General features: G+C 47.2%; 1 protein-coding gene across 4 annotated transcripts in view; it reads left to right on the forward strand.

Moving 5' to 3' along the window:
• Positions 1-23,282, forward strand: part of SIPA1L3 (signal induced proliferation associated 1 like 3) — a 251,283-nt gene that overhangs the window by 181,315 nt on the left and 46,686 nt on the right. For all 4 annotated transcript variants that reach the window (XM_090259351.1, XM_090259350.1, XM_090259352.1 and 1 more), the window contains 3 exons: positions 7,013-7,287; positions 15,451-15,702; positions 16,489-16,626. In XM_090259351.1, the coding sequence (XP_090115477.1) occupies positions 7,013-7,287; positions 15,451-15,702; positions 16,489-16,626 (665 nt within the window). The remainder of the gene's footprint in view (positions 1-7,012; positions 7,288-15,450; positions 15,703-16,488; positions 16,627-23,282) is intronic.

Raw genomic sequence — 23,282 nt, forward strand, 5'->3', positions numbered from 1 at the left:
CTTATTTATTTTTAGAGAGGAAGGGACAGAGAAAGAGAGAGAGAGAAACATCAATTGGCTGCCTCTCCAACACCCCCAGATGGGGACCCACAACCCAGGCATGTGTCCTGATGAGGAATCAAACCGTCAGCCTTTCAGTTCACAAGTCACTGCTCCACCCACTGAATCACACCAGCCAGGGCTGTAGGTGCTGCTCTTATACCCACTTGACAGATGGGGAAATTGAGGCTCGGGGAGGTACACTCGTCGTCGTTGTTGGCAGCCGTCCGTCTCGAGAGACGATGGTGTAGCTTCTTAAGAGTCTATCTGCACCGCCGAGAATGGTTGTGCAGTCCGACTCGGGAGTGACACGGTATCTGTCTCCTCCCGTGTTGAATCGACATCTTGCGATGACGCTGGAGTGTCCTCTCCAGTGAAGCTGAAGCTACAGAGCCTGGGCAGGGTGATATGGAGGGTCTGCTGTTGCCCATGCAGCAGACCTCCCCTCTCTTCACAGCTGAAGGATCCAAGGGAAAGACGGAGTCAATACAGCTTGGCTTCAGGTGCGCCGCAGGAGTTGCCGGTGTTGACTACAACGTCAAACCGCCTTAGGGACTCCGGCTCCGGATTTTCTGTCGGGATTTACTCCCTTAGCCTTTCCCCTGAAGAGGTATGCCGCAAGGCAGCGGAGGTTTTTTGGAATCAGAGTTTTCCTTCTCTGATGTGCCCTGACTGGAAGATCGAACCAGCGACACTTAGCTCGCAGGCCGACGCTCAATCCACTGAGCCAAACCAGCCAGGGTACACAGTGCACACTAGTTTATTCTATTTCTGCTTGGCCTGACTTCCTCATCCCTACCACCTCTGTACTTCTGGACAGAATTAGAGAAATCTTGATTAAAAGGTGATTTTAAAAATGAAGAGGTTGCAGGTAGAACTCAAAATGCAGAGGATATATCGATATATAGTCATTTTATATTCATAAAATCTTTCATCTCTTTCCAAGGTAATTCAATTTTACTCGCTCTTAGTAAATCATTTATGCAGATTATACTGTATAGTTTCTAATTTCTGAAAACTACACCTTCTTAGAAATCTGAAATTCCACATTGTAATCAAACCTCTTCTCCTGCACACTTATTAAACAGTCTTCAAACTCATTGAGAGTTCTAGTCTATTGGCCTCTCCTCCCTCTCTTCTCAGCTCAAGAGTATAGACTGCATGGTTGATTGCTCTCACTCTACCTGGGAAATCCATGCCCCACCACACCTCTCATTTCAAACTAAAACTTAAACAACTTATGTCTTTTGTATTTAAAGTAAAGAGGTTTCAGGGACAACCAAAAACGGAGGAATAGCACTGAATTAAAGCACCATTCAGCAGAGGCCACAGACCCGACCTGTGGCTGATCCGCGATTTAGGCCCTGACTTAGAAACGAAGGCCCTAGGGCTCCAGACACGATGCAGCTCAGGGTCAGAGCATGCAATGGTCAACATGGCTTACAGTGCACCTGCAGGTTACCTGCCCCTGCTTAGCAGACCACATTCCACCTGAGGGCCAGGCTGAGCACCTTAAAATAATTACATGCTTTTTAAAAGAGTAATTACATTAGCTAATGACATAATATACTCCTGCCATATTACTATTTAAAAGGAACTAAAGGATTTGATGATATTTTTTGTTTGCTTAGAGGAACACAACGAGAAGTCTAATTCTTATTTCAAAGTAGTAACAATTTCAATGGGAAGCTATGATTCTGAACAGAAAAAGCAATATCATTATTAAAGCATGCGGAGAAAGATACTGATAAGTGAAGGCATATAACCAAAAACTACAGTAGCATATAGTTATTGGACAGACACAGCAAGAAGAGTGATGGATTACGTGCAAGGCATTCCATGGAGGAAACGGAAGCCTTTTCACTTTTAACTCCAAGGGCACAGTTGAGTAACTAACGCCATTTTAAAACACTTTTGACCTGAAAAACTCTCAGCTATTCAGTTAAAAAACTTGCTTCTATACAATTCTCTGCAACAGAAGATTATCCAGAGAAATCAAATAATGAAGTCAGTGCAGTCATTTATTATCAGTCGCACCAAAGGATATTAAGTGGAAAAGCGGAGGGGGTTGAAGCTACTAGTTAAAAATTAAGTTTTGGATCACGTGTGAATTGGAATCATCAGGACCTTCATATCTGTAATTACAGTATCGCTAGTGATCTTAAAGATATTTACATATGGGTTCCAAAATTAATATATGCCCACAGGAAGTAACATAGCCGGAAGTGAATGCTCATTCTTTACACACGTACAGATACTCACATAAGGTCATACAGCCAGTAGTTGGCAGACTAGGATCTGAATCGAGGTTTTTCTAACTCTCACACCATTTATCGCCCAGACTTAAGACTGGTAGCCTACTGCTCACTCAGAATGTCCGTCCGGGCATCTATAAGTCCCTGAAACTTAACACGTTCAAGAGCTAACTCCTGGTTTTCCTCCCACTACCTCCTAGAGTTTTTCTGTCTCAGTAAAGGACAAGTCTGGCACTCCATTTGTTGAGGTCAGAAGCCTTGGCATCAGCCTCACTCCTCTCTTTCTCTCAACCCATATCCAATCTCTTAGTTCCAAGTCCAGTAGGCAGACTGTAGCTACTTCTCCCCTTGCATAGCCTCCACTCCGGCCTCTCCTGGACTGTCCGGTAGCCGCTTCGCTGCTCTCCCTTGTCTCCACCCTTGCTGCCCTACTGTGTGTTCTCAGCATGGCAGTCAGAAGGATCTGATAATGTCACTGCTCTGCCAAAACCCTCAGCTCACTCTAGGTAAAGCCGAGTCCTTATGGTAGCCCATGAGGTCCTGCACAATATGGCTCCCTGTCAGCCTCTCTGACCTTGTCTCCCCGTCACACTCTGTTCCAGGCACACAGGTTTTTGATGTTTCCCCAGTGTGTCAGGCAGGCACCCAGCCTCGGGCCCTTTGCACTGCCTGTGCCCTCTCACTGGAATACCTTTCTTGATCTGCACACAGCTCAATTCCTGCCCTCCTACAGGCCTTTAGTCAAATGTCACCTTGTCTGTGATGTCTTGTTTTTCTGAAATTTTAAACCCCCTCCATCCACTGTTCCTTCTTTAATTTTCCCCATCGCTTACCACCATCTGAAGTGTATTTATGTATCTGTTGTTCCCCATTGTGTCCTCAGCCCCTAGGCCAGAATCTGGTATGCAGTAGATAGTCAATGAACTTGTACTGAATGTGTGCATACATGCCACCCTGTAGTAACAGCAAAAGCAAACATTTATGGAGGGCTAACTGCATCAGACCCTACTCAGCACCTTGCACAACTTTGCATTTATTTCTCAAAGAAACCCAGCGAGGGTGAGACTTGACTGGTGTGGCTCAGTTGGTTGGAGCATCATCCCATAAACCGAAAGGTCCCAGGTTTGATTCCCAGGCTGAGCACAAACCTAGGTTGCAGGTTTGGTCCCCAGTTGGGGCGCATGCGAGAGGCAACCAATCACTGTTTATCTCTCACATTGTTGTTTGTCTCCCTCTTTCCCTCCCTTCCTCTCTCTCTTAAAGCAATAAGCATGTCCTTGGGTGAGGATTTAAAAAAAAAAAAATGGGGAAGATACCATTATTATCCTCACTTCACACATGAGGAAAATGAGGCCCAGAGAGGTATAGCAACTTTCCCAGGGCACTGAGTGAGTTAAGTGCCTGGGTTATTAAACATGAGGGTGTCCTTCCTTCCAAAATCCCAACAGCAGCTCACATTTCTTAAGCAGTGGCCATCCCAGCACTGTCAGATTGCACATTTTACCCACAGCCTCTCTGTGCTGCTCCGTTCCACGCCCACCGCATGCCTACTGTGGGTGCAGTGCTTCTGGAGAACATTTCCACAGCCCCTGTCACCATCTCAGTGCCCCAGAGCCCGTGAGGAACCAGGCAGCCAGGAAGTGATGACATACACCATCTTCCATGAAGGGCAGTCCTATCTAAAATGACTCATGACAGTGAGTCTCTTTATGATAAAGTCCTTTAGGGTGAGGAACCCACACCTTCCCTGGCCGAGGTGGGATGCAGACGTCTCCTTTTGTTAAGTCAACAGGTTTTGTTATGTGCCTGGCCCTGGAGCAGGCAGCACTGGGACACTGCAGTGACCGTGACAGGCCCAGGCCAGCCCTCCTAGGGCTCCATCCGAGGCAGATATTGAATAGGAATTACACGTGCTAGGAGGTTAAAAGGGAACCTATCATAGGGGGTGGTCTTTAACCTTCAGGGTGGATGCACCTCCCAGACATTCAATTAGGTACCAAAGTTTACCATTCAAAGGATTTCACGAATCTGTCTCTCTAGCTTCTCTTAAAAAACTGGGCCTGCGCTTCCACAGGGCAGTGTTCAGCTGAAGCAGGTGGTGGGTGCACCCCTTAGATGGGACGGGAGTACACCATTTGGTCATGGTTCTGCCAGCCTTCATCTCACATATATTACCCACCAAGCACCCCAGCTTGTGAGCCTCGCCCCCGGGGATTGGGGGGCCTCCATAAGGAAATGGCTTTTATACTGAAACTAGAGCAGTAAGTAAGAATCATCCTCGTGAAGAACGAACGGCAGAGAAACAAGAGAAAGTAACAGGGAACATCAGGGAATACAGCACCGGGGCTGAAAGCCTTGGGGAACCGCCATCGCCTCCGTTTCCACACCTGTGAAATACGCAGATTATTTGTACCTGCCTCGTAACTGAGATACTAGTGAAATTGGGCATATAAAGGGCTTACACAGTGCCTGGCACTGAGAGATCAGTCCCCAGGAAAATGAGCTTTCAAAGGAGGGCCTGGGGCACACGCCTTGGCAGAGGTTGCTTTGCACTGAGAGGTGTGCTTGCTCTCGTACGATGTCCCCTCTGCCGTGCGGCTGTTCTGGAACCTCATAAACTTCAGGAATGGATCTCTCCTTAGGGTGTCCTTTCTTTGGATTGTTACAAAAGCAAAGGGACAGGCACAGCAGTTTCAGGACACTGAGATAGATGCCCTACCAGCTCCTATCCAAAATGATGCAAAGCAGCTGTGGTGAGTAGTTGCAGACTGAGCTGCTAATAGCTAAGATAAGGTGGGAGTTGGGAGTTCATTACTCTCGTGGGTAGCGTTCATGCTGGTCAAGGCTGGCAGGGATGGCTCAGGGACTCACATCCCTTCCATCTCATGGCTCCTCCTTTCCCTTCTGTGGCGTACTTTGTGCATGGTCACAGCAAAATCACTCCATATCCACATTCCTCTCAGCTGGAAAGGAGACAGTGTGAGCATGGAGGGCAAGCAGTTTTATTTTTAGAGCACAAATAGATGTTCCATTACTTTGACTCATATCCTGTTGGCCCAAACTAAGTCATGTCCATACCCAGCTGTGGGGAAAGCTGAGAAATGTGGTCCCCAGCTAGGTGACTTGCAGTGGGGGTCTTAGGTTGGGCAACAATCTGAGGAGGAGATTGGAAAGAGGTTTGTTACTCGAAGATTGATGTCTTGAAGTGAAGAATATGGTGTGACCACCCCCCAACCTAGATAAGATCCCAGGATCTCTGGTTTGTTACTTCTCTGACTTACTTTGGTTAGAATCATTTTATCAGCCAGGGTTCAGTATTCATGGCTTAAAATAACAAAAGTTCATCTCTCACCCTTGAGGGTTCACCTGGGGTCTCTACTGCACAGTGTTCTAACTCTGAAACCCCAGCTGACCACATAGCCACTATCTGGAATAATCCTGGTGGCTGTGGCAGAGGGGGAAAGCCAACAGAGGCCCTTGCACTGGCAGTTAACCATTTGAGTGCTAGCATTGCTCCCAGCGACTCTTTTTTCGATGGCTATAAATGTAAATAACAATGGAATAATTCATATTTTATGTTTTGTTCTCTTTTTTTGTACCTCAGGTTATATATTGATATAACTTTTTCTCATGTTGATCCAAATTTCAAATTTTTACACTTGTTTAAATACTGACATATTAATTCTGTTATAATTTTTACTTACATGTTAAATGGGCCTTTTAATTTCATTTATCTTTGCAATAATCGTTGAAACTATGCAGCGTGCATGATAAGGAAGCTTTTGCTAATGGACATTTTCATTGCTTCACGGTATAGCGTTGCATTTTGTTTATAAACTGTTTTTCACTGTTGATATCTATTGATATATGTCTAGTGTGAATGCTGTTTGTGTTCAATTTTTTGGTAAGTCCTGAAGTTTTATTTTTTCAAAAACGTCTGCACTAGTTGGCATACTTCTTGCTTGTTATCCATGTTGCTATGTGTTTTTTGAAATTGTAATCATAGGTTTTATATTATGCCATATATTATATTTCAAAAGCCATATCGAAGGAAATAATTTATTTTTTCTAAAATAATTGTTATAAAATAATTTTAATGCAATAAGTTCTTTGTTAAATTACATCAAAAACACTGCTTACAAAAGAAGAGTGTATTTACTATATGTCGTGAAATTTTCGGCAAATTATTATGAATAATAATGTTTTTATAGACATTTTTCATAAACTCTGCATTTCTTAGCAAAATAGCCTGGCATTTCTCACACGAATTTTAGCAGTTATGCATGGCACTTAAAGGGTTAAAAGCCACAGACTAGATAACACACCAATTCTATTCACAACACATTGAGCAGAAAAGTCCCAGAGCCCACCTATCAGAGGAAGCCAAGAAGTGCTATCTTGCCATATGAGGGAATGAGGGGGCAGGAGGTTTGGAGAACATGGCTTAGCTGGTGACCGCTGCATCTCTGTGAGGTAATAAGCCACAAACTTGCATATCCACATTTCCTCTCCAGAAGTCAGGATCCTGGGCTGGGACTAGGTGGGTATTTGTGGTCCTGCACCCTGGCATCACCTGGGAGAATAGCTGGGGATCAGCTGGGTCTTGGCCTCAAAGCAGGGCAGGCAGGTGTGAAGAGGGAGGGGGATCTGACCAGCAGTCCTCCACAAGAGCTAACCCCAAACAGTTTCTGAGGCTAAATCCCACCTGTCGCCTGCAGGTGATGACCAACGGCTGGGAGACGGTGGACATGACCCTGCGGAGGAATGGGCTTGGGCAGCTGGGCTTCCACGTGAAGTACGATGGGACTGTGGCCGAGGTGGAAGAATATGGGTTTGCCTGGCAGGCTGGCCTCCGGCAAGGCAGCCGGCTGGTAGAGATCTGCAAGGTGGCTGTGGTCACTCTGACCCACGACCAGATGATCGACCTGCTGCGCACTTCTGTCACTGTCAAGGTGGTCATCATCCCACCCTTTGATGATGGCACACCCCGGAGGTAAGGGCATTCACCCTGGAAGGCCGGGGGCGGGGAGCTGGTAGCTCCCAGAGTGCTGGCACAAGGCCTCCCCAGGGCTATCCCCTAGGGCCCTTTCTCCTCTGGAAGAGTGACCACGGTGGTGGAGTGGGATTCAGAAGCCACGAGCACGTACTGTGTGCCAGTTGGTTTAAGCAACCCCTGCGCGTGTTATCCCATTTACTCTCCCCAGCAGCCCATGAGGTGGACACCTTCAGCAGTCCTGTTTTCTAAGTGGCGCATGCAGTATTCAAATAACTTGCCCCAGGGCACACTGCACTTCACTGATGTGTTCCGCACACACTTACTGAGAGCCTACTAAGTGCAAGCTCCAATCGAAGTGCTCTGGATAGAGCAGTAAACAAAATGCAGTGCCTGACCCCTGGGCATTTGTGTCCTAGAGGGAAAGGCAGGCAGTGATTAAATAGGCAGGTCGTATAGGACCAGGCAGTGATGAGATCTAAGGGGAAAATTAAGGTGGGGTGAATAAAGGGTCTGCGGTGTGGCGGGAGAGCTGCAGACTTAGTGGTCAGAGAAGGCTCCTGGGCGGAGGAGGCCATCTGGCTTTCTGGCCCAGCTGGTCCCAGATGGGGACAAAATGCAAGTGTGCAGGACATGTGCCAGCAGCACAGAGAAGCCAGTGTGGCTGGAGCGGAGTGAGTAGGGGTGAGAACGGGACGGAGAAGGCATGGGGGTAAATCGAGAGGGGCTTTCTGGACACAGCGGCGAGCTTGATGTTATTCAGTAGGAAGCCAGTGCAGCAGGGTTTTGTTTCTTTTCTTTTCTTTTTTTTTTTTAATGGAATATTTCAAACATATTAAAAAAATATACTGAGCCTGCTGTTTCAACATTTGTCAGCATGTGGCCGGGTTTTTTGTTTTGTTTTTTAATCTCCAGTGTCCCCACCTTGGATTATTTAAAACAATCCCAGTTCTTGGATTGTATCTCTACCCAACCAGGAACTTTAAAAATTACTACTACACTTAAAATTTTTAACAATAAGTCAATATCACACAATCTCTCTAACTTTCTATCATATCAGAGAGATACTTTTTTTTTTAAGGAGTTTTGTTAATCAGGCTTCTCCTATTGCATTTAGTTGATGTATCTCTTCATACTCTTTTACTCTGTAAGTTCTCCTCTATCTTATTTTTTTTTCTTGCAATGTATTTGGGGAAGAAACCAAGCCGTTGTTCCAGGAGTTTCCCACTTCCTAGACTTAGCTGCTTGCATTCCTCTGGTGTCCTTTAACCTGTTCCTCTAGCACGTGTGTTTCCCATAAACTAGAGTTCAGTATTGTCCAGATTCTGGTTAAATTTGTTTTTGGTAACAACACTTCCCAGTGTGCGTCCATCAGGAAGGCCCGTGTGTGTGGCTGTTCCCTTCCCCTCAGCTGTCAGCAGCCATTGTCATCATTACCTAGATTCATTATTTCATTACAGTTGTGATGTGCTCAGTGCTCTCATTTTTTCTTCATATATTGGCTGTAATTCTTCTAAAAAGAACCCATCTTGACTTCCGGCCAAGATGGAGGCTTAGACGGACACGCTAGGTCTCCCTCTACAACTAGAGAGGAATACAACTACTTCAAAACAAAGGACAACTAGAAATTCCAGAAAATAAAACTACACGGAAGCCCAACATATGAAGTTATAAACCAGCGGTGCCATTTGGGCAGGTAAGAGTTAAAGAGGGCAGTGCTGTTTGCGGTCGCACCCGGAGCGGCTGGCGGCGAGGAATCCCGGCTATGCAAGCCCCTGGCAGTGCGCGACCCCAGCGCTGGGGAGAGCGGCCACCGCATCGCCTTGAACAGTGAGGCCCAGGGGGGCGGGAGGACGGATCCCGGTCTCCTAGCTGAATAACTGTGTGAATCCATCTTGGACCCCCGCCCCCAAAGAAAGCACCACAGGGCTGCGAAATAGGTCGCGGACAGGCAGGCGCCGGTCGCTGATTTGTGACGCGTACACAGGCACTGCCCCCGACAGCCGGCCCAAGAAAACAAAACGCATCTGTCAAAATGAGGCAGACAACTATAGAAATCCCGGTGACACAACTCACCAGGCAGCAGATAGAGAACCTGACAGATGAACAGATAAGAAACCTGTCAGAGGCTCAGTTCTGGGCCATTGTTATCAGGTGGCTTACAGAATTCACAAAAGAGCAGGAAAAAGATAAGAAAGAAGCGAAAAACTTTCATAACGAAAGGAACAAAACCACATACGAGACAGATGGTGAGGAAAAAAAATCCAGAGTTCATTTCAACAAACTGGAATATGGAGAAGGAACAAGCAGTCAACCAATGCAGCGAGAGGAAATGGGAAGCACAATGAGAGGATCAGAAACCTCTGGGACAGCTATAAAAGGCCCAACATAAGAATCATTGGTTTGCCAGAGAATGAGGAAGATGAACTAGAACTTGAAAAATTGAGTGAAAATATAATAAAGGAGAACTTCCCAGACATGGGGAAGGGAATAGACTTGCAGGTCCAGGAAGCAAGGAGAGTTCCCAAGAGACTGGACCCAGGGAGAACCACTCCAAGACACATTATAATCAAAATGTCAAAAATTAAAGATAAAGAGAGAATCCTAAAAGCAGCAAGAGAGAAGAAAAGAATTATGTACAAAGGGGTCCCAATTAGACTATCAGCTGACTTCTCAAGGGAAACCCTACAGGCAAGAAGGGACTGGCAAGAAATATTCAAAGTAATGAAAATCCAAAACCTACAACCACGAATACTCTATCCAGCGAAATTGTCATTCAGAATAGAAGGACAGAGAAAGTGTTTCCAGGACAAAATAAAACTGAAAGAGTTCATTAGATCCAAACCACTGTTATATGAGATGTTAAAGGGACTGGTTTAAAAAAAAACAGAAGCTAGGGAGATGAAACAAAGGCAAACTAAATAGGCAACGAGAGTGGAAAAGGAACTGTGGGTACGGGAAGCATATTGGGGGGAGGTCAACAGGGAGGGGGAATGGGGAAAGGGAGGGAGATGATATAGGAATTGGGGATCAAGGTAGGAGGGAATGGAATAGACGGAGAGAGGTTGGGAGGAACTGTATGCACAACTAATGGACATAATCTAAAAGGGGGGGACAACTGGAGGGAGGGGGGCCACCGGGTGGAGGGGAGCAGAGGGAAGGGAAATTGGCACAAATGTAATATTTTAATCAATAAAACACATTAAATCTGAAAAAAAAAAAAGAACCCATCTTCAGTAACTACATGGTTATTCTGAGGTATAATTTATACAAGGAAGGCAGGATAAATTCAATTTTTAGAATAATGAGTTGGTTCCCTAGCCACCTCCGAAGGTGACCAGAGACAGAGAGGGAGAATCACTACATTCCAAGCTCTGGAAGCACTGCGCAGAGGACAGCCAAGGCTGTAGCCCTCAGGGAACTAATGAACGGATCAGGAGACAGACAATAAACAAGGAAGCAAATAAGATGATTTCACACAGCAAAAGAGGAACAGCCTAGTGGAGTGGGAAGGTGGACTCTGCAGTGAAATTGCCTAGGTTTGAATCCCAGCTCCTCCCCATATTGGCCATAGCCCTTGGCAGGTGGCCTCACCCCCCTGTGCCTCACTTTCCTCATTTATAAAATGGGGATAATAGATCCTTTCCCCAAAGGGTGGTTGCAAAGTTGGAGGAAGTGAGACTTGTAAAGCTCGTGGAACGGTACTTAGCCTGTAGGAGGCCCTCTAGACACTACCTGTGAGACACTGGGTGTGAGGAAGTACAGGGCATGACCTGACCCTGGATAAGATGGTCAGGGAAATGAGGAGGAGCCAAAGGAAGGATCTTGCAGGGAGGGAGTAGCCATCACAGAGGTGAGAACAAAGGCCCTCAGCTTGTTGACAAGTTAGAAAGAGGGTGGTGTGGCTGGAGCCGAGTAAGCCAAGAGGAAGGCACGCGACGAGGTGACACGAAGGGCTTATCCACAAGCACTCCCAGGGCTGGTGCGATTCCCCGTTTCACGAGTAAGAAAACTGAGACCCAGAGTGGACCAGTCACTTGGTGCAAACTGGTACAGCTAGTAAGTGGCAGAGCAAAACTCAGTCCAGGTTTCCCATCCCCATACGCTCTGCTGCCTCTAAAAGATGTTGAAAACTCTCCACCTGCAAGTTCTGGTTGCTCTGTTCCCACCTTCCTGAGTCCTGCTTGCTCTGAACTTGGTGGGGAGCAGTTCTGGGTAGGCCTAAACCCTGCAACTAAGGGTTTGGCCACCCGCACTCACACCCTGGTCCCTTAGCCTGGGGACTCCAGTCAGGCCCCAGACATCCTCTTCTCCCAGCCCTCTTCTGGGGCCTCTTCCACCTCTGCACAGAGCCGAAGCTGAGCCACACCTGCTCGGATCTCTGCAAGGGCAAGTCAAGCCAAGGTAACATCACAGGCAGGTTCCCAGAGATCCCCTCTCCTCTCTACATACACGTTCATCTCCACTTGTGTGCATGCGATTAGCCAGCTTTCCTGTCAGATGACTCTCCAAAACTCAGGGAGTGCGAGAGGCTGTGAAGGCATCCCCTACCTGCAGTAGGCCGCAGCTGAAGAGAAGGTAAAAAAGTCTGCAGGCTCCTTCTCTAGCTTTGGGGAGACAGGCCAGGGAGGGTGTGACCAGACAGACGAGTTCTCCTGCCTGCCCTATTTAGGACAAAACTATCACCCTGCTCCTTTATAAGGTGGCTGTGGAACAGGATCTCCTGTTCTCAGGGGCGGGTGTGGGTTGGGATTTGCATGGGTTTTGTTGTTCTTCAAATGCAGGGGTGTCTGACTGGCCTCATTTGAAGAGCTGATAACCCACCTCTAGGGTCCCCTTCAGCCTCTTGATGCAGCCCTGGACTCCTAGCTCAGAAGTCATGATGAACTCTCTGAGTGGAGACTCAAGTATGGGCCAGGCTCTACAGGGCGTGTGTCCAGACCCCATGCTCTTGAGACACTGGTTAGAGTACAGTGGGTCATCCTCACACCCCTAGGCCACAAGGCTGGGGTTCTGGAGTGAGCCCTGCACTGCTGGGCCACAGCTAGGCTGGGCCAGGTAGCTAGGAGGACATCCTAGAGCCTCTGATTAAGTGTCATTTTGACCTTGGGTGCTTGCACAGGCTCTGGAGTGATGTTCTCATCTCGTTTTCTCTGTTGCTTTGCTGCCTGAAGGGGGAGGTGATCTGTGATGCTTTGTCCTCTTTAGTGGGACTCTAGACCCCAGTAAGACGGGGAGTCGGAAAGTCCTCCCTGAGAAGGGAAATTGGATCTGCACAAGTGGGCGTGCCGGAAAGATAAGAAAGGAGTCCTCATGGACCCTCAAGGCTGAGAGGCAGTGAGGAAAAGTGGTCTGCAAGCTCAGGGGCATCCTCCCTCAGATGACTCCCATGGGTGGCCAAGAGGTTGTAAAGGAATATTTAGTACAGCGTTGCTGGTCAAGCAAAATACTAAGTATCCAACCGTAGGTGTCTGACTGAACAAATCCAAGGGCCTTCATGTGATGAAACAGTAACTGATTATTTAAAGTGAGGTGAATGTGTTAGTACTGAGAGGGCCTGGTTAGAGATATTGGTAATTGTGGGGAGCAATATGGTGTACAGGGTTAAGTGTGCTGTTCTTTTCATTTCCATTTTAAATATTTGCATATCTGCATAGGATATTTCTGAAAAAAATATGTAAGACACTGGAAGCTGGTTGTTTCTGGTGGGTAAAATGGAGGATGAAGTGAGGGGACAGGAATGCCCTTTTATTCCACTTTACTCTTTGAGAACAGTTCAGAACCTAATAAGTGGGCTTCTGAAGTATTTTTAATCCTAGCAGCTCAGTAAAATGCAGATTCCTGGGCCCCACCTCAAGGAGGATTCTGTTTCAGATGAGCTAATGTGGGATATAGGGATCTGCATTCCTTTACTAAGTTCTTGGGGTGATTTAAATGCTGGTGGTTCTCAGGTGGCTGGGGAGGCATTTGTTCCAGAGCCCGCAGGTGAAGTGTGGTTAGACTTCCGAAGGTGGAAGAGAGGCTGCATTCTGAGCATGTGGGAAGAACAGGGAGATTGTCCACAGAATCCTCTGGAGAAGGCTGGACAGTCAGCAACTGCCAGGAAAAAAATGCCTATTTATTAAGCACTTGGTATGCACAGACTTTCTACTAATGCTCTGAATGCTCACAGCCACCTCATCTTACAGATTCGGAAACTGAGGTTCTCAGAAGGAAATCCCTCACTCAGCCACCGCCGTGGAGGCCATAAGTGGCAGAGCTGGCATCTGAGGGAGCCCAGGAGCCCTGACTCTCTGCCACTGTGTGCCACCTTTGAAATGATTGGATAATGTTTCCCTCTTTGAGGCCATGCCCAGGGGCTCCTGGCCAAAGGTGAAGCTGTTAGGGAGGTAACTGTTAGGGGGTGGGGGAGTCAGGGACCCTAAAAATCTACCCATTGGCTCCCAAACCACTACACAGTGGGCTGGTGTGTGTGGTAGTTAACCTTGTGGGCTTTGGAGTCGACTGTGTATTTAAATCTAGTTTCCACCTCTTACTGCCCGTGTTACCTTAGACATTTTACTTACTTCTCTGTGCCTCAATGTACTTCTCTCTAAAGTGTAATGGACTAATCAGGACTGTGGCTACTTAGCAACAGAACCGACTCAAACATGATAAAGCAAAAAAAAAGGGATGTACTGGCTGATGTGCTTAATAAGACCAGGAGATGGGGCAAGACTTAGGTATGGCTCTCTGCAAGGGCTTGAACACCCTTATCAGGAATCTGTCACCTGTCTCCCTTTCTGCATTGCTGTCATTCTCAAGCCGTCTCCTACTTTGTGGGGACAAAGACGGTCCACTTCTCACAGCTCCGGCGTTTGGTCTCCCCAGCTCAGCAGCCCTAGTGATCTTTCCTCCCGCAGCCCCAGGAACAGCTCCAGAGTTGAGGTTTACTGTCTGACTGGCCCTGCTTTAGGGCACACGCAGTCGTAGGCCAGATGGGTCCAGGAGGAGAGGGTTTCCGACGGGCCAGGCCTAGGTCACGTGCTCATACGTGGAACCAAGCGGTGCGGCCAGCCCCACCGAGAGCACACAGACCTGTTCTCAGGAAGCAGGGTGTGGGTCCTGGGCAGGCAGGGGCAGCAGGTGTGCACTGCCTGGGGCTGTGATGCGACCCTCCTCTACTGCCACCCAGCCTGGCACGTCTGAGAGCTCTGTTCTTGTCATTCCTCATCTCGTAGTGATCCAGCCAGGAGGAGGCTGCTGAGGGACACGCTTTGTCTGGCCTGGGTGCCAGAATACACCCTCAGGTCACCTTTTGTTGACTCCTTAGCAGCCTTGGCTCCCAGCCTCCCAGCCACCGAGTCCACCAGATGTTTTGCCTGGTGGCCCTGGAAGTTCCCAGGGCCCCAGAGGAGTCGCCGAGGACTGACTCGATGGGGGCATGAGAGCTTCCAGGCCGAGTAGTCTGTCTGAGCTGAGCTTCCACGGCTGCTGGGAGATGGGTTTCGTGAGCACAACCCCCCCCCCCCTCGGGCTCAGTGGAGAATGCCAGCGCAGCCTGCCGACCCCCCTGCCTGCAGCCAGGAACCAGCGGCACCTGTGTCAGCCTGGTCGGGGCCCGGGGGGGGGGGGGGGGGGGCACAGGCCGTTCTGCACCTACTGCAAGGTTCTGGGTTTCACGGGTTGGTTGGTTGGTTGGTTGGTTGGTTTTAACCACCCTGCAAAGTAGGTCACCTGCTCCTCTTCCAGCTGTCTTTGAGCTTCTTCAGAACAAGGCAGACACTATCCTTTGATCCTAAGGGCATCTGCCTTTCTGGCCTGCGCACTGCTAAAGGGGGCTGAGCAAGTCTGTGGAGGACGCTGGCTGACTTGAGGCCTTGGTCAGGGAGAAGGAAGAGGAAGGGAAACGAATAAAGAGGGCGAAGAGGAGAGAGGAGATGAAGTCAAGTGGCCAGGCAGGCGGAACCCCTGTGTTGGGCCCTGTCCTGGTTGAGGACTCAGAACAGCTAAGTTATGGATCAATTTAAAGGGTATTTACTCAGCCTTTAAAACAGGCCAGCACAATTCAGACTGGGCCAGGGAAACCCACCCAGCGTTACAAGGCAGCAGGTCTCTCCCAGGCAGCAGACATGTTTGCAGGTGGCCCAGGGCCTTTCTGAATAACAAAGTTGCTCTTCCTAGGGGATGGCCAGAGACCTATGACATGAATACCTCGGAGCCCAAGCCTGAGCCGGACAGCGTGCCCCCCGGGGGCCGGCCCCCATACCGCAGCAATGCACCCTGGCAGTGGAGCGGGCCCGCCTCCCACAACTCTCTGCCAGCCCCTAAGTGGGCCACTCCTGCTATCCCTGGTCACGCCCAGTCCCTGAGCCGGCCCCCAAAGCAGACCCCCATGGTCCCCTTTCGGGAGTCCCAGCCGCTGCACAGCAAGAGGTAAGTACCTGTGAGGGGCATCACCCCCGTCCCCATCTTCCTGCTGTCCTTTTCTCTCTCTTCCCTTTTTTCCAGTCTCTTCTCAGTCTTTCTGTTTGCCTTCTTGTCCTATGCCTCCCTCCCTCCCTCCTTGCCTCCCTTCCCTTCTGAGCCTTTCCTGTGAGGGCCTGGTGCTGGGAGCTCAGTGTCCGAGGCGGAAATCCACCATACCACGTATGGTTAAAACTATGTGTGTATATATATATATACACGTGTGTGTGTGTGTGTGTGTGTACTTATTTTTTTTTTTTTTAAGGTCAAGAGACTGGTAAGCACAAATGTAGGATGTGATGACTTCCTGAGGGAGGCAGGGAAGTGGGAAGGGAAGAAGTTCGCAAGTATATACGTTTTGCTGCCATTTGAGTTCTCAAGTTGGAGGTAGCTTCAAAGCATTTATTATGATGACATATACCTTACAGATAAATACTTTTGAATATATTATATATTAAAAGGTAAAGAAAAATTACCAAGAAATGAAGGAATCCAACCTGCAGAGGAGCATCTCATCCCAGGAGTGGGTGGGAATAGCTTTCTGCTCTGGGAAGCCCCTGTCAGGGCCATAGCAGCTAAGGGTCAGAGAGGCCAAAGTGGGAGAAGGGGAGAGAGGAGGGCCAGGGGTCTCCCCAGCTTCCTGCTGCCCTTTGCTTAGTAGCTTTTTTTCCATCGCCACAGGAGGGGAAAGCAGATGAAAGGTCTGTCCTACCTCTGTCCTCACTCACCCCGTCTCCTTCCTCCTGTGTGTTCCAGGCCTGTTAGCTTCCCAGAAACCCCTTACACAGCATCACCAGCAGGGGTCGACAAAGCCCCTCCCTACCGACAGCCTTCTGGGAGCTTCTCCACTCCTGGCTCCACCACCTACGCAAGATACAAGCCGTCCCCAGAAAGGTCAGAATCTCTTCACTCTTCTCAAATTAAGGAATCTTTCTCCAGATCCCAGCTTTCTCCAGCTGGGGATCCTTCTTGCCCAGGAAATGCACATACCCTATAAGTTTATTGCTGTTTTCTGGGGTTTCTGGCTCCCTGCAGGTCATCAGAGGACCTCCAGGAGGACTGGCTGTGTCTGTTAAGATTTAGGGCCAAGCTAGCTTGAGCAGGACTTGCATTGGCTTATCTTGTAGCAGAATTTTGGTTGCCACTTTCCTGACACTTGTATAACTTGTTTGTGCAAGACCATTCACCTTCTAGCATGGCCATTTATCTGCCTCTCCAGCCTGCTCCCCAAGACCAGGCCACCTGCATTAGCCAGTTTTTATAGCCCCTCAGGCTTCAGTCCTGTGCCCTTGGATCCTTCCCCAGTCTGGTAGCCTGAGGATCTTTCCAGCTCCTCCAAGGCTCCCCAGTGCCCTCCGGATAAACACAAGCTCTTTAGCTTGCTCTCTAGCTACCTTCAGCCCCAGTGCCCTGTGCCCATTCTCCTCCGGGATCCCAGGGACCCCCACCTTTCCCTTGTCTTCAGGCTGGAGTCACGGGCCTCATCCTGGATTTCTCCCTTACTACAGTCCATCCATTCAGCCTTCTGAGCATCTCTGCCCCCACCCCCTCCTCCTGTCCCCACTGCCCTGCCCTGGCCGCCTCCCTGAGCCCCCAGCCTCTGTCCCACTTCCTCTGGTTCATCCTCCACTCAGCAGCAAGGGAGACTCTATATCTGGCCATATCTGTCCCCTGCTCCTGTGTGTCTCAGAGCCCTCAGAACACAGCCGCAGGCCCACAAGTCATCCTCACTGGTTTCTTAGGTAGGCTGTCTGCATTTCAGTTCTCACGTGCTTCCCTCCACCTGGAAATCTTTCACACTCTTTACCCTCATACCCACCCCTGTCCTGCTAACCTGAGCACTGATGCTGCTCCTCCAGGAAGTCTTCCCTGAACCTCCCCTAGCTGTAACTGCTCCCACTCTGCTCCTTAGTTCCCTGTGCATTTCCTGGCCTTGAGCACTCTCCAGTCTGTTAGCCCAGTTGAGAGAGAGACTGCAAGCTTTCCAAGATCTAAGACCTTCCCAGTTCATCTGTATTATTATCACACAGCACAGGCCTGGCACATGGTAGACTTTTGGTATATGTTTGATGAAAGTATGGAGTGAGTTAGTGAGTTTGTTTAAATAAGATCACCTACCATAAAACCAAGGATCAGTTCACTAAGCCAGTAGGTCCCAATCTTTAATGTCTCAGAATCACCCAGAAGGATGGCTTGTTAATATAAAAATTATGCCCTGGCTGCTGTGGCTCAGTGGATTGAGTGTCAGCCTGCGAACCAAGTGTCACTGGTTCGATTCCCAGTCAGGGCACATGTGCTGCTGGCTGTGATGGAGAAAGGGTCTTCGAACCAATGTGCACTTTGATGCATGCTCTAATAGACTCAGGGAACACAGTCCAGCCCCAGAGATATAGGCTGGCTGCCTGGAGGAAGTGACATTTGAATGGGGCTTTGAGAGATTAGTAGGAGTTTGCCACAGAGAGGAAGGAGAAAGTCATTCCAGACAGAGCAAAGGACACAGACGTGAGTAAGCAGAATGATATGGAGCACGGGAGGCTTGAAGAGGAGCCAGAGGCGGGGCTGTGGGAATGGGAGCACCTAGATGGCCGCCATGGCTGAGGCTGAAAATGGCTTGGTTGGCATGTAGCAGTTAGTCAAGAACAGAGGTGGTGGGGATGATGTTACTGATGGCTTCAGGGAGAGTTTTCTGTCAAAGTCTTGGTGTCTTCCCCTTTATTATTCTTATTTTTTAACTTTTTTATTGGGAATAATTATTAATTCACAAAAAGTTGAAAAGAAATGCACAGGGAACTCTTTCACCCAGCCTTCCCCAGTGTTAACATCTTGCATAACTAGGATATAATATCAAAGTAAGACATTGACATTGGTACATCCCTAGAGCTTCTTCGGAAATGAACAGTTATACATGTACTCATGTTTGTATATGTGTAGCTCTATGCAATTCTGTCACTGTGGTTATTGTATAACTGCCACCACTGGTAATACTCTTAACTACCATCACCACAAAACTCCCTCCTGCTCCCCCTTTGTAGTCCTCCATCTTCTCCCCCATCCCTAACCTCAGGCAACCATTAATCTGTTCCGCCTCTCTTTAATTATTGTTATTTTATGAATATTATATATAAGGAATCATGCAGTATGGATATTTTTGACATTCTTTTTCACTCAACATAATTTCCTTGAGGTTTATTTAAGTTGTCACATGTATCAATAGTCCTGATTATTGCTGAGCTGTATTCCATGGTATGGAAGTACCATCACTTCTATAGCCACTCACCCACTGAAGGGTATTTGGGTTGTCTCTGGATTTGGTCTATTACATGCATGCCCTGAACATGTATGAAAATAAGTTTTCATTTCTCTGGAATAAATGCCCAAGAATATAGTTGCTTGCCAAGATATAAAAACAACCTAAATGTCTGTCAACAGATAAGTGAATAAGGAAATATGGCACATACAGTATTCCCTTACTTATCGCAGGTATTGCATTCTAGGCCCCACCCCACCTCACCCCCACAATAGGTGAAAATCCGCGAAGTAGGAACCCTACATTTATTTTAGTATTTATATATATATATATATATATATTAAGGCTTTATAAGCCCTTCCCACACACTTATAAACCATTCCCGGTCCCTTATTAACCTTTCCCACTCCCTTATTAACTTTTTCCACACTTTTATAAACATTACTTATGTTCTTAAACATATTCTACACTCTTAAACCTATGTAACTTTAACAACATACATATACAGTACTGCAAAATCCCGCAATATAGCGAAAAATCCGCAATAAGTAACTAAGTATAATATTTTTTAAAATGCCACGATACAGTGAGGCTGCGATAAGTGAACAACGATATGGAGAGAGACTGCTGTACACACGATGGAATATTATTAATCCATAAAGAAAGAAAATGCCATTTGCAACAGCATGGATGGACCTGGAGGGCCTTATGCTAAATAAGTCAGACAGAGAAGGACATAAACTGTATGGTATAACTTCTATGTGGAGTTAAAAGAAATAAGTCAAACTCACAAAAGCAGAGGGAATAGAATGGTGGTTGCCTAGGGCTGGGGGAAACGGGGAGATTTGCTCAGAGGGGACAGGGTTCAGTTATGAGATTCACAGGTTCTGAGATGTACAGCATGATGACTAGTTAGTAATTCCATACACTGGAAATCTGCTAAGAGAGTGATCTTACCCATTCTCACGCCCAAAAAAGGTAACTATGTGAGATGATAGATTTGTTAATTAACTTGATTGTGGAAATGGTTTCACAATGCATATGCATATCAGCTCATCGTATTGTACACTTTAAGTATACTACAATTTTGTCAGTAATACCTCAAAGCTGGGGGATGTGTTTCCAAGAGTGCTACTTCCTCAGCAAATTGAGAACAGGATTCAGTCGGTGAATGGGTGTGCTGCTAACTGTTCTGTATTGCATGTAGAGGAGGTATCTCGAAAAAAAATACAGTCACTTTATTGTGTGGTAAGTCCATTTTTAGGTTTTTTAAAATTTTTTATTGATTTCAGAGAGAGAGAAAGGGGAAGAGAGAGGGGAAAAAACATCAATTTGTTGTTCCATTTTTTTCTTATGCAATCATTCGTTGCTTCTTGTATGTGCCCTGACCAGAGGTCGAACCCACAACCTTGGCGTATTGGGACAACACTCTAACCATCTGGGCCAGGGCTACATTTTTAGTTTTAAAAGCAATTGCCAAACAATTTTCCAGAGTGGCTATACTACAGTATTTTACATGCCCACTGGCAGTGTATGAGTGATCCAGTTTCTCCACATCCTCACCACCATTTGGTGTCATCACTGCTTTGTACTTTAACCATTCTGATAGGTTTATAATGATAGCCCATTATGGTTTTAATTTGCATTTCTCTAATGGCTAACGGTGTTATTTATACATATTTTCATATGCTTACTTACCAACTGTATCTCTTCAATGAAATGCCTTTTACCCATTTTCTAATTGGATTCGATGCTTTTTTCACTGTGGGAGAAAATATATATATATTTAAGGTTTTTTAAAAAGATTTTATTTATTTAATTTTAGAAAGAGGGGAAAGGAAGGAGAAAGGGAGAGGAACATTGATGTGTGAGAGAAACATCAATTGGTTGCCTCTCACATGCCCCCAACTAGGCACCTGGCCCACAGCCCACTCATGTGCCCTGACCAGGGATCAAACAGGTGACGTTCCAGTTTTCAGGACGGCGCCCAACCCACTGAGCAACACCAGGCAGGGCAAACTTTTTATATATTCTACATATAAGTCCTTTGTCAGGTAGGCGATATGCTAGCATTTCCTCCCAGTCTTTAGTTTGTCTTTTCATCTTGGTAACAGGGTCTTTTGCAGAATTAAAGTTTTAATTTTGATGAGGTCCATACTATCACTTTTTTCCTTTTATGGATTATGCTTTTGGTATGAAGTCAAGAATTCTTTGCCTAAACCTGGATCCTGAAGATATTCTTACTTTTTTTTTTCTAGAAGTTTTATATTTTACAATGAAGTCCATGATCCATTTTGAGTTAATTTTTGCATGAAGCAAGAGGTTTAGGTTGAATTTCCTTTTTTTTTTTTTTCTTTTGCCTACTAGAGATGTCCAGTTTCTTCCACCATTTATTGCAAAGGCTGCATCTCCATTACATCACTTTTGCTCCTTAAATCAAAAATTCATTGGAAGATGAAATTAATTGGGCACATTGGCATGTATCTATTTCTGGATTCTCTAGTCTGTTCCATTGATCTATATGCATGGTTTCAGTGAGTACTCCCAACGACTCCACAGGATGGATAGTTGAATTATCCCATTTTACAGAGCAGAACCTGAGGTTTAATGAGATGAATGCACTTGGTCAACTTCACTCTTCTAGGAAGTAGCAAAGTCAGGACAGAAACTCAGGCCTGTGTGATTCCAGAGGGCAGACCCTGACCCCAGGCTCTCCTTCCTGGCAAAGGACTCTGAACTCATCCTCCAAATTACAGTGATATGTATGGTTCTTGCAGGGGTCCCTGCCCCTCCATGACACTTGATGGCTGTGATTTTGTGTTTTAGGCTCTCTGGCATTGACAAGTGGGAAACTAATGCTTTCTCCTTGGACTCCAGCTCTTCCTAGCCTACCCCTCTCTTTCCTGGGCTCCAGTGGAGCCTGCCGCTGCTCCCTCTGGCCCAGATCTCAGCATTTTTATCTCTATCAGCAGCTGGGCTTCAAGTTTTGCCAAATGTTCTAGCACACCTCGTCCCCGAAATCTCCAGAAGTGTCTTTCACAGGTAGTCGCCATTCTGCAGTAAGAGGCTGAAGCACATCAGGGCTACCCCAGTGATCCATGGCCTCAGCTCCTCTCTTTTCTTGCTGCACAGTTGCCCCATGACATCCTAGAGCCAATGTAACCTAAGCTAGACGTTCCAGCCCAGCCCCAGACATTTCTCTCTCAGGACTCCTCTGTCTCATGCTGTCTTCTCCAGCAGGTCTCTACTTGCTGAATCCATCAAGCTTTTAGGAAAGCAAAGGCCCTCATAGACAGAACCTGTCTTGTGGCCCATCTTAGATTTACTGAGAGATAAGATAGCAAGTTGGCCTGCCGCTCATCTGTCGTGTGAGTGTGGGCAAGTGACTTTCCCTCCCTGCATCTCAGTTTGCACACATGTAAAATGTATGTCTCTGAGCAGTGTTGAGAATATTCAAGGAGGGACATCCTTTAAAGCACTTGGAAATGTCCCTGGCACATAGTAAGTGCTCTGCAGGGTGATGACTGTTACCTCTGAGAGTGGCGCCTATACTGGCAGCTGAGGTACAAGACAGACATGAACATGAGGAAGAACCTATTAGGGAAAGACTGCCCTTGTTCTCAGCAGCTTGCCCACCTTTTGTGCAAGAATAACAAATCACCAGACCCTAGACTCTAGACTTTTGCTTGTTAGAATACCTGGTTGGCTTTAATTTTTTTTCCTGTTTTTCTCCTCCAACTCCATAAAGAGTGGTACATTGATTATGAGGCATTTGACTGCAAGTGACAGAAAGCCTAACTCAGGGAGGCAGGAAGCATTAAGGGGATTTATCATCACATAATAAGTACAGAGCTAGGGGGGCTTTCGGGCTAGTTAGTTCTACAGTGAGGTCCTCAGAGGCTTGCTCCATGCATGATCCATGATGGCTGTGGTGGCCCAAAGCAAAACCAGTGCCCTGCAGAAGAAGAGGAAAGAGCTTCTCTTTGTTTTCCGGAGTGCCCACCCCTGAGTCAATCCCCGGCGAGGTTGCGTTGGACCTGCATTACTGCCTTAAACTGTCAGGATTTACTCAAGTCATGTGGCAGGGGGTGGCTGCCAGAGCAGAACCTGGGCTCCACCAGCAAGGACAAAGATGTTGTTGGCTGTTGGGGTGGCAGCCAACAGTCGCCACATCGTCTGTCCACCCTTTTACCCTGTCATCCTGTAATTCACCCATCCATCGTCCCATCAATCAGGGTAGGAGACTGCCAGCAGGCCAGAGCCTATCCCTAAGAAGTGGCTCTTCCTCACATTCATGTCTGTG

Source organism: Furipterus horrens, unplaced genomic scaffold (genome assembly GCF_987537825.1).
Source record: "Furipterus horrens unplaced genomic scaffold, mFurHor1.1.pri manual_scaffold_13, whole genome shotgun sequence".
NCBI classification, from domain to species: domain Eukaryota; kingdom Metazoa; phylum Chordata; class Mammalia; order Chiroptera; family Furipteridae; genus Furipterus; species Furipterus horrens.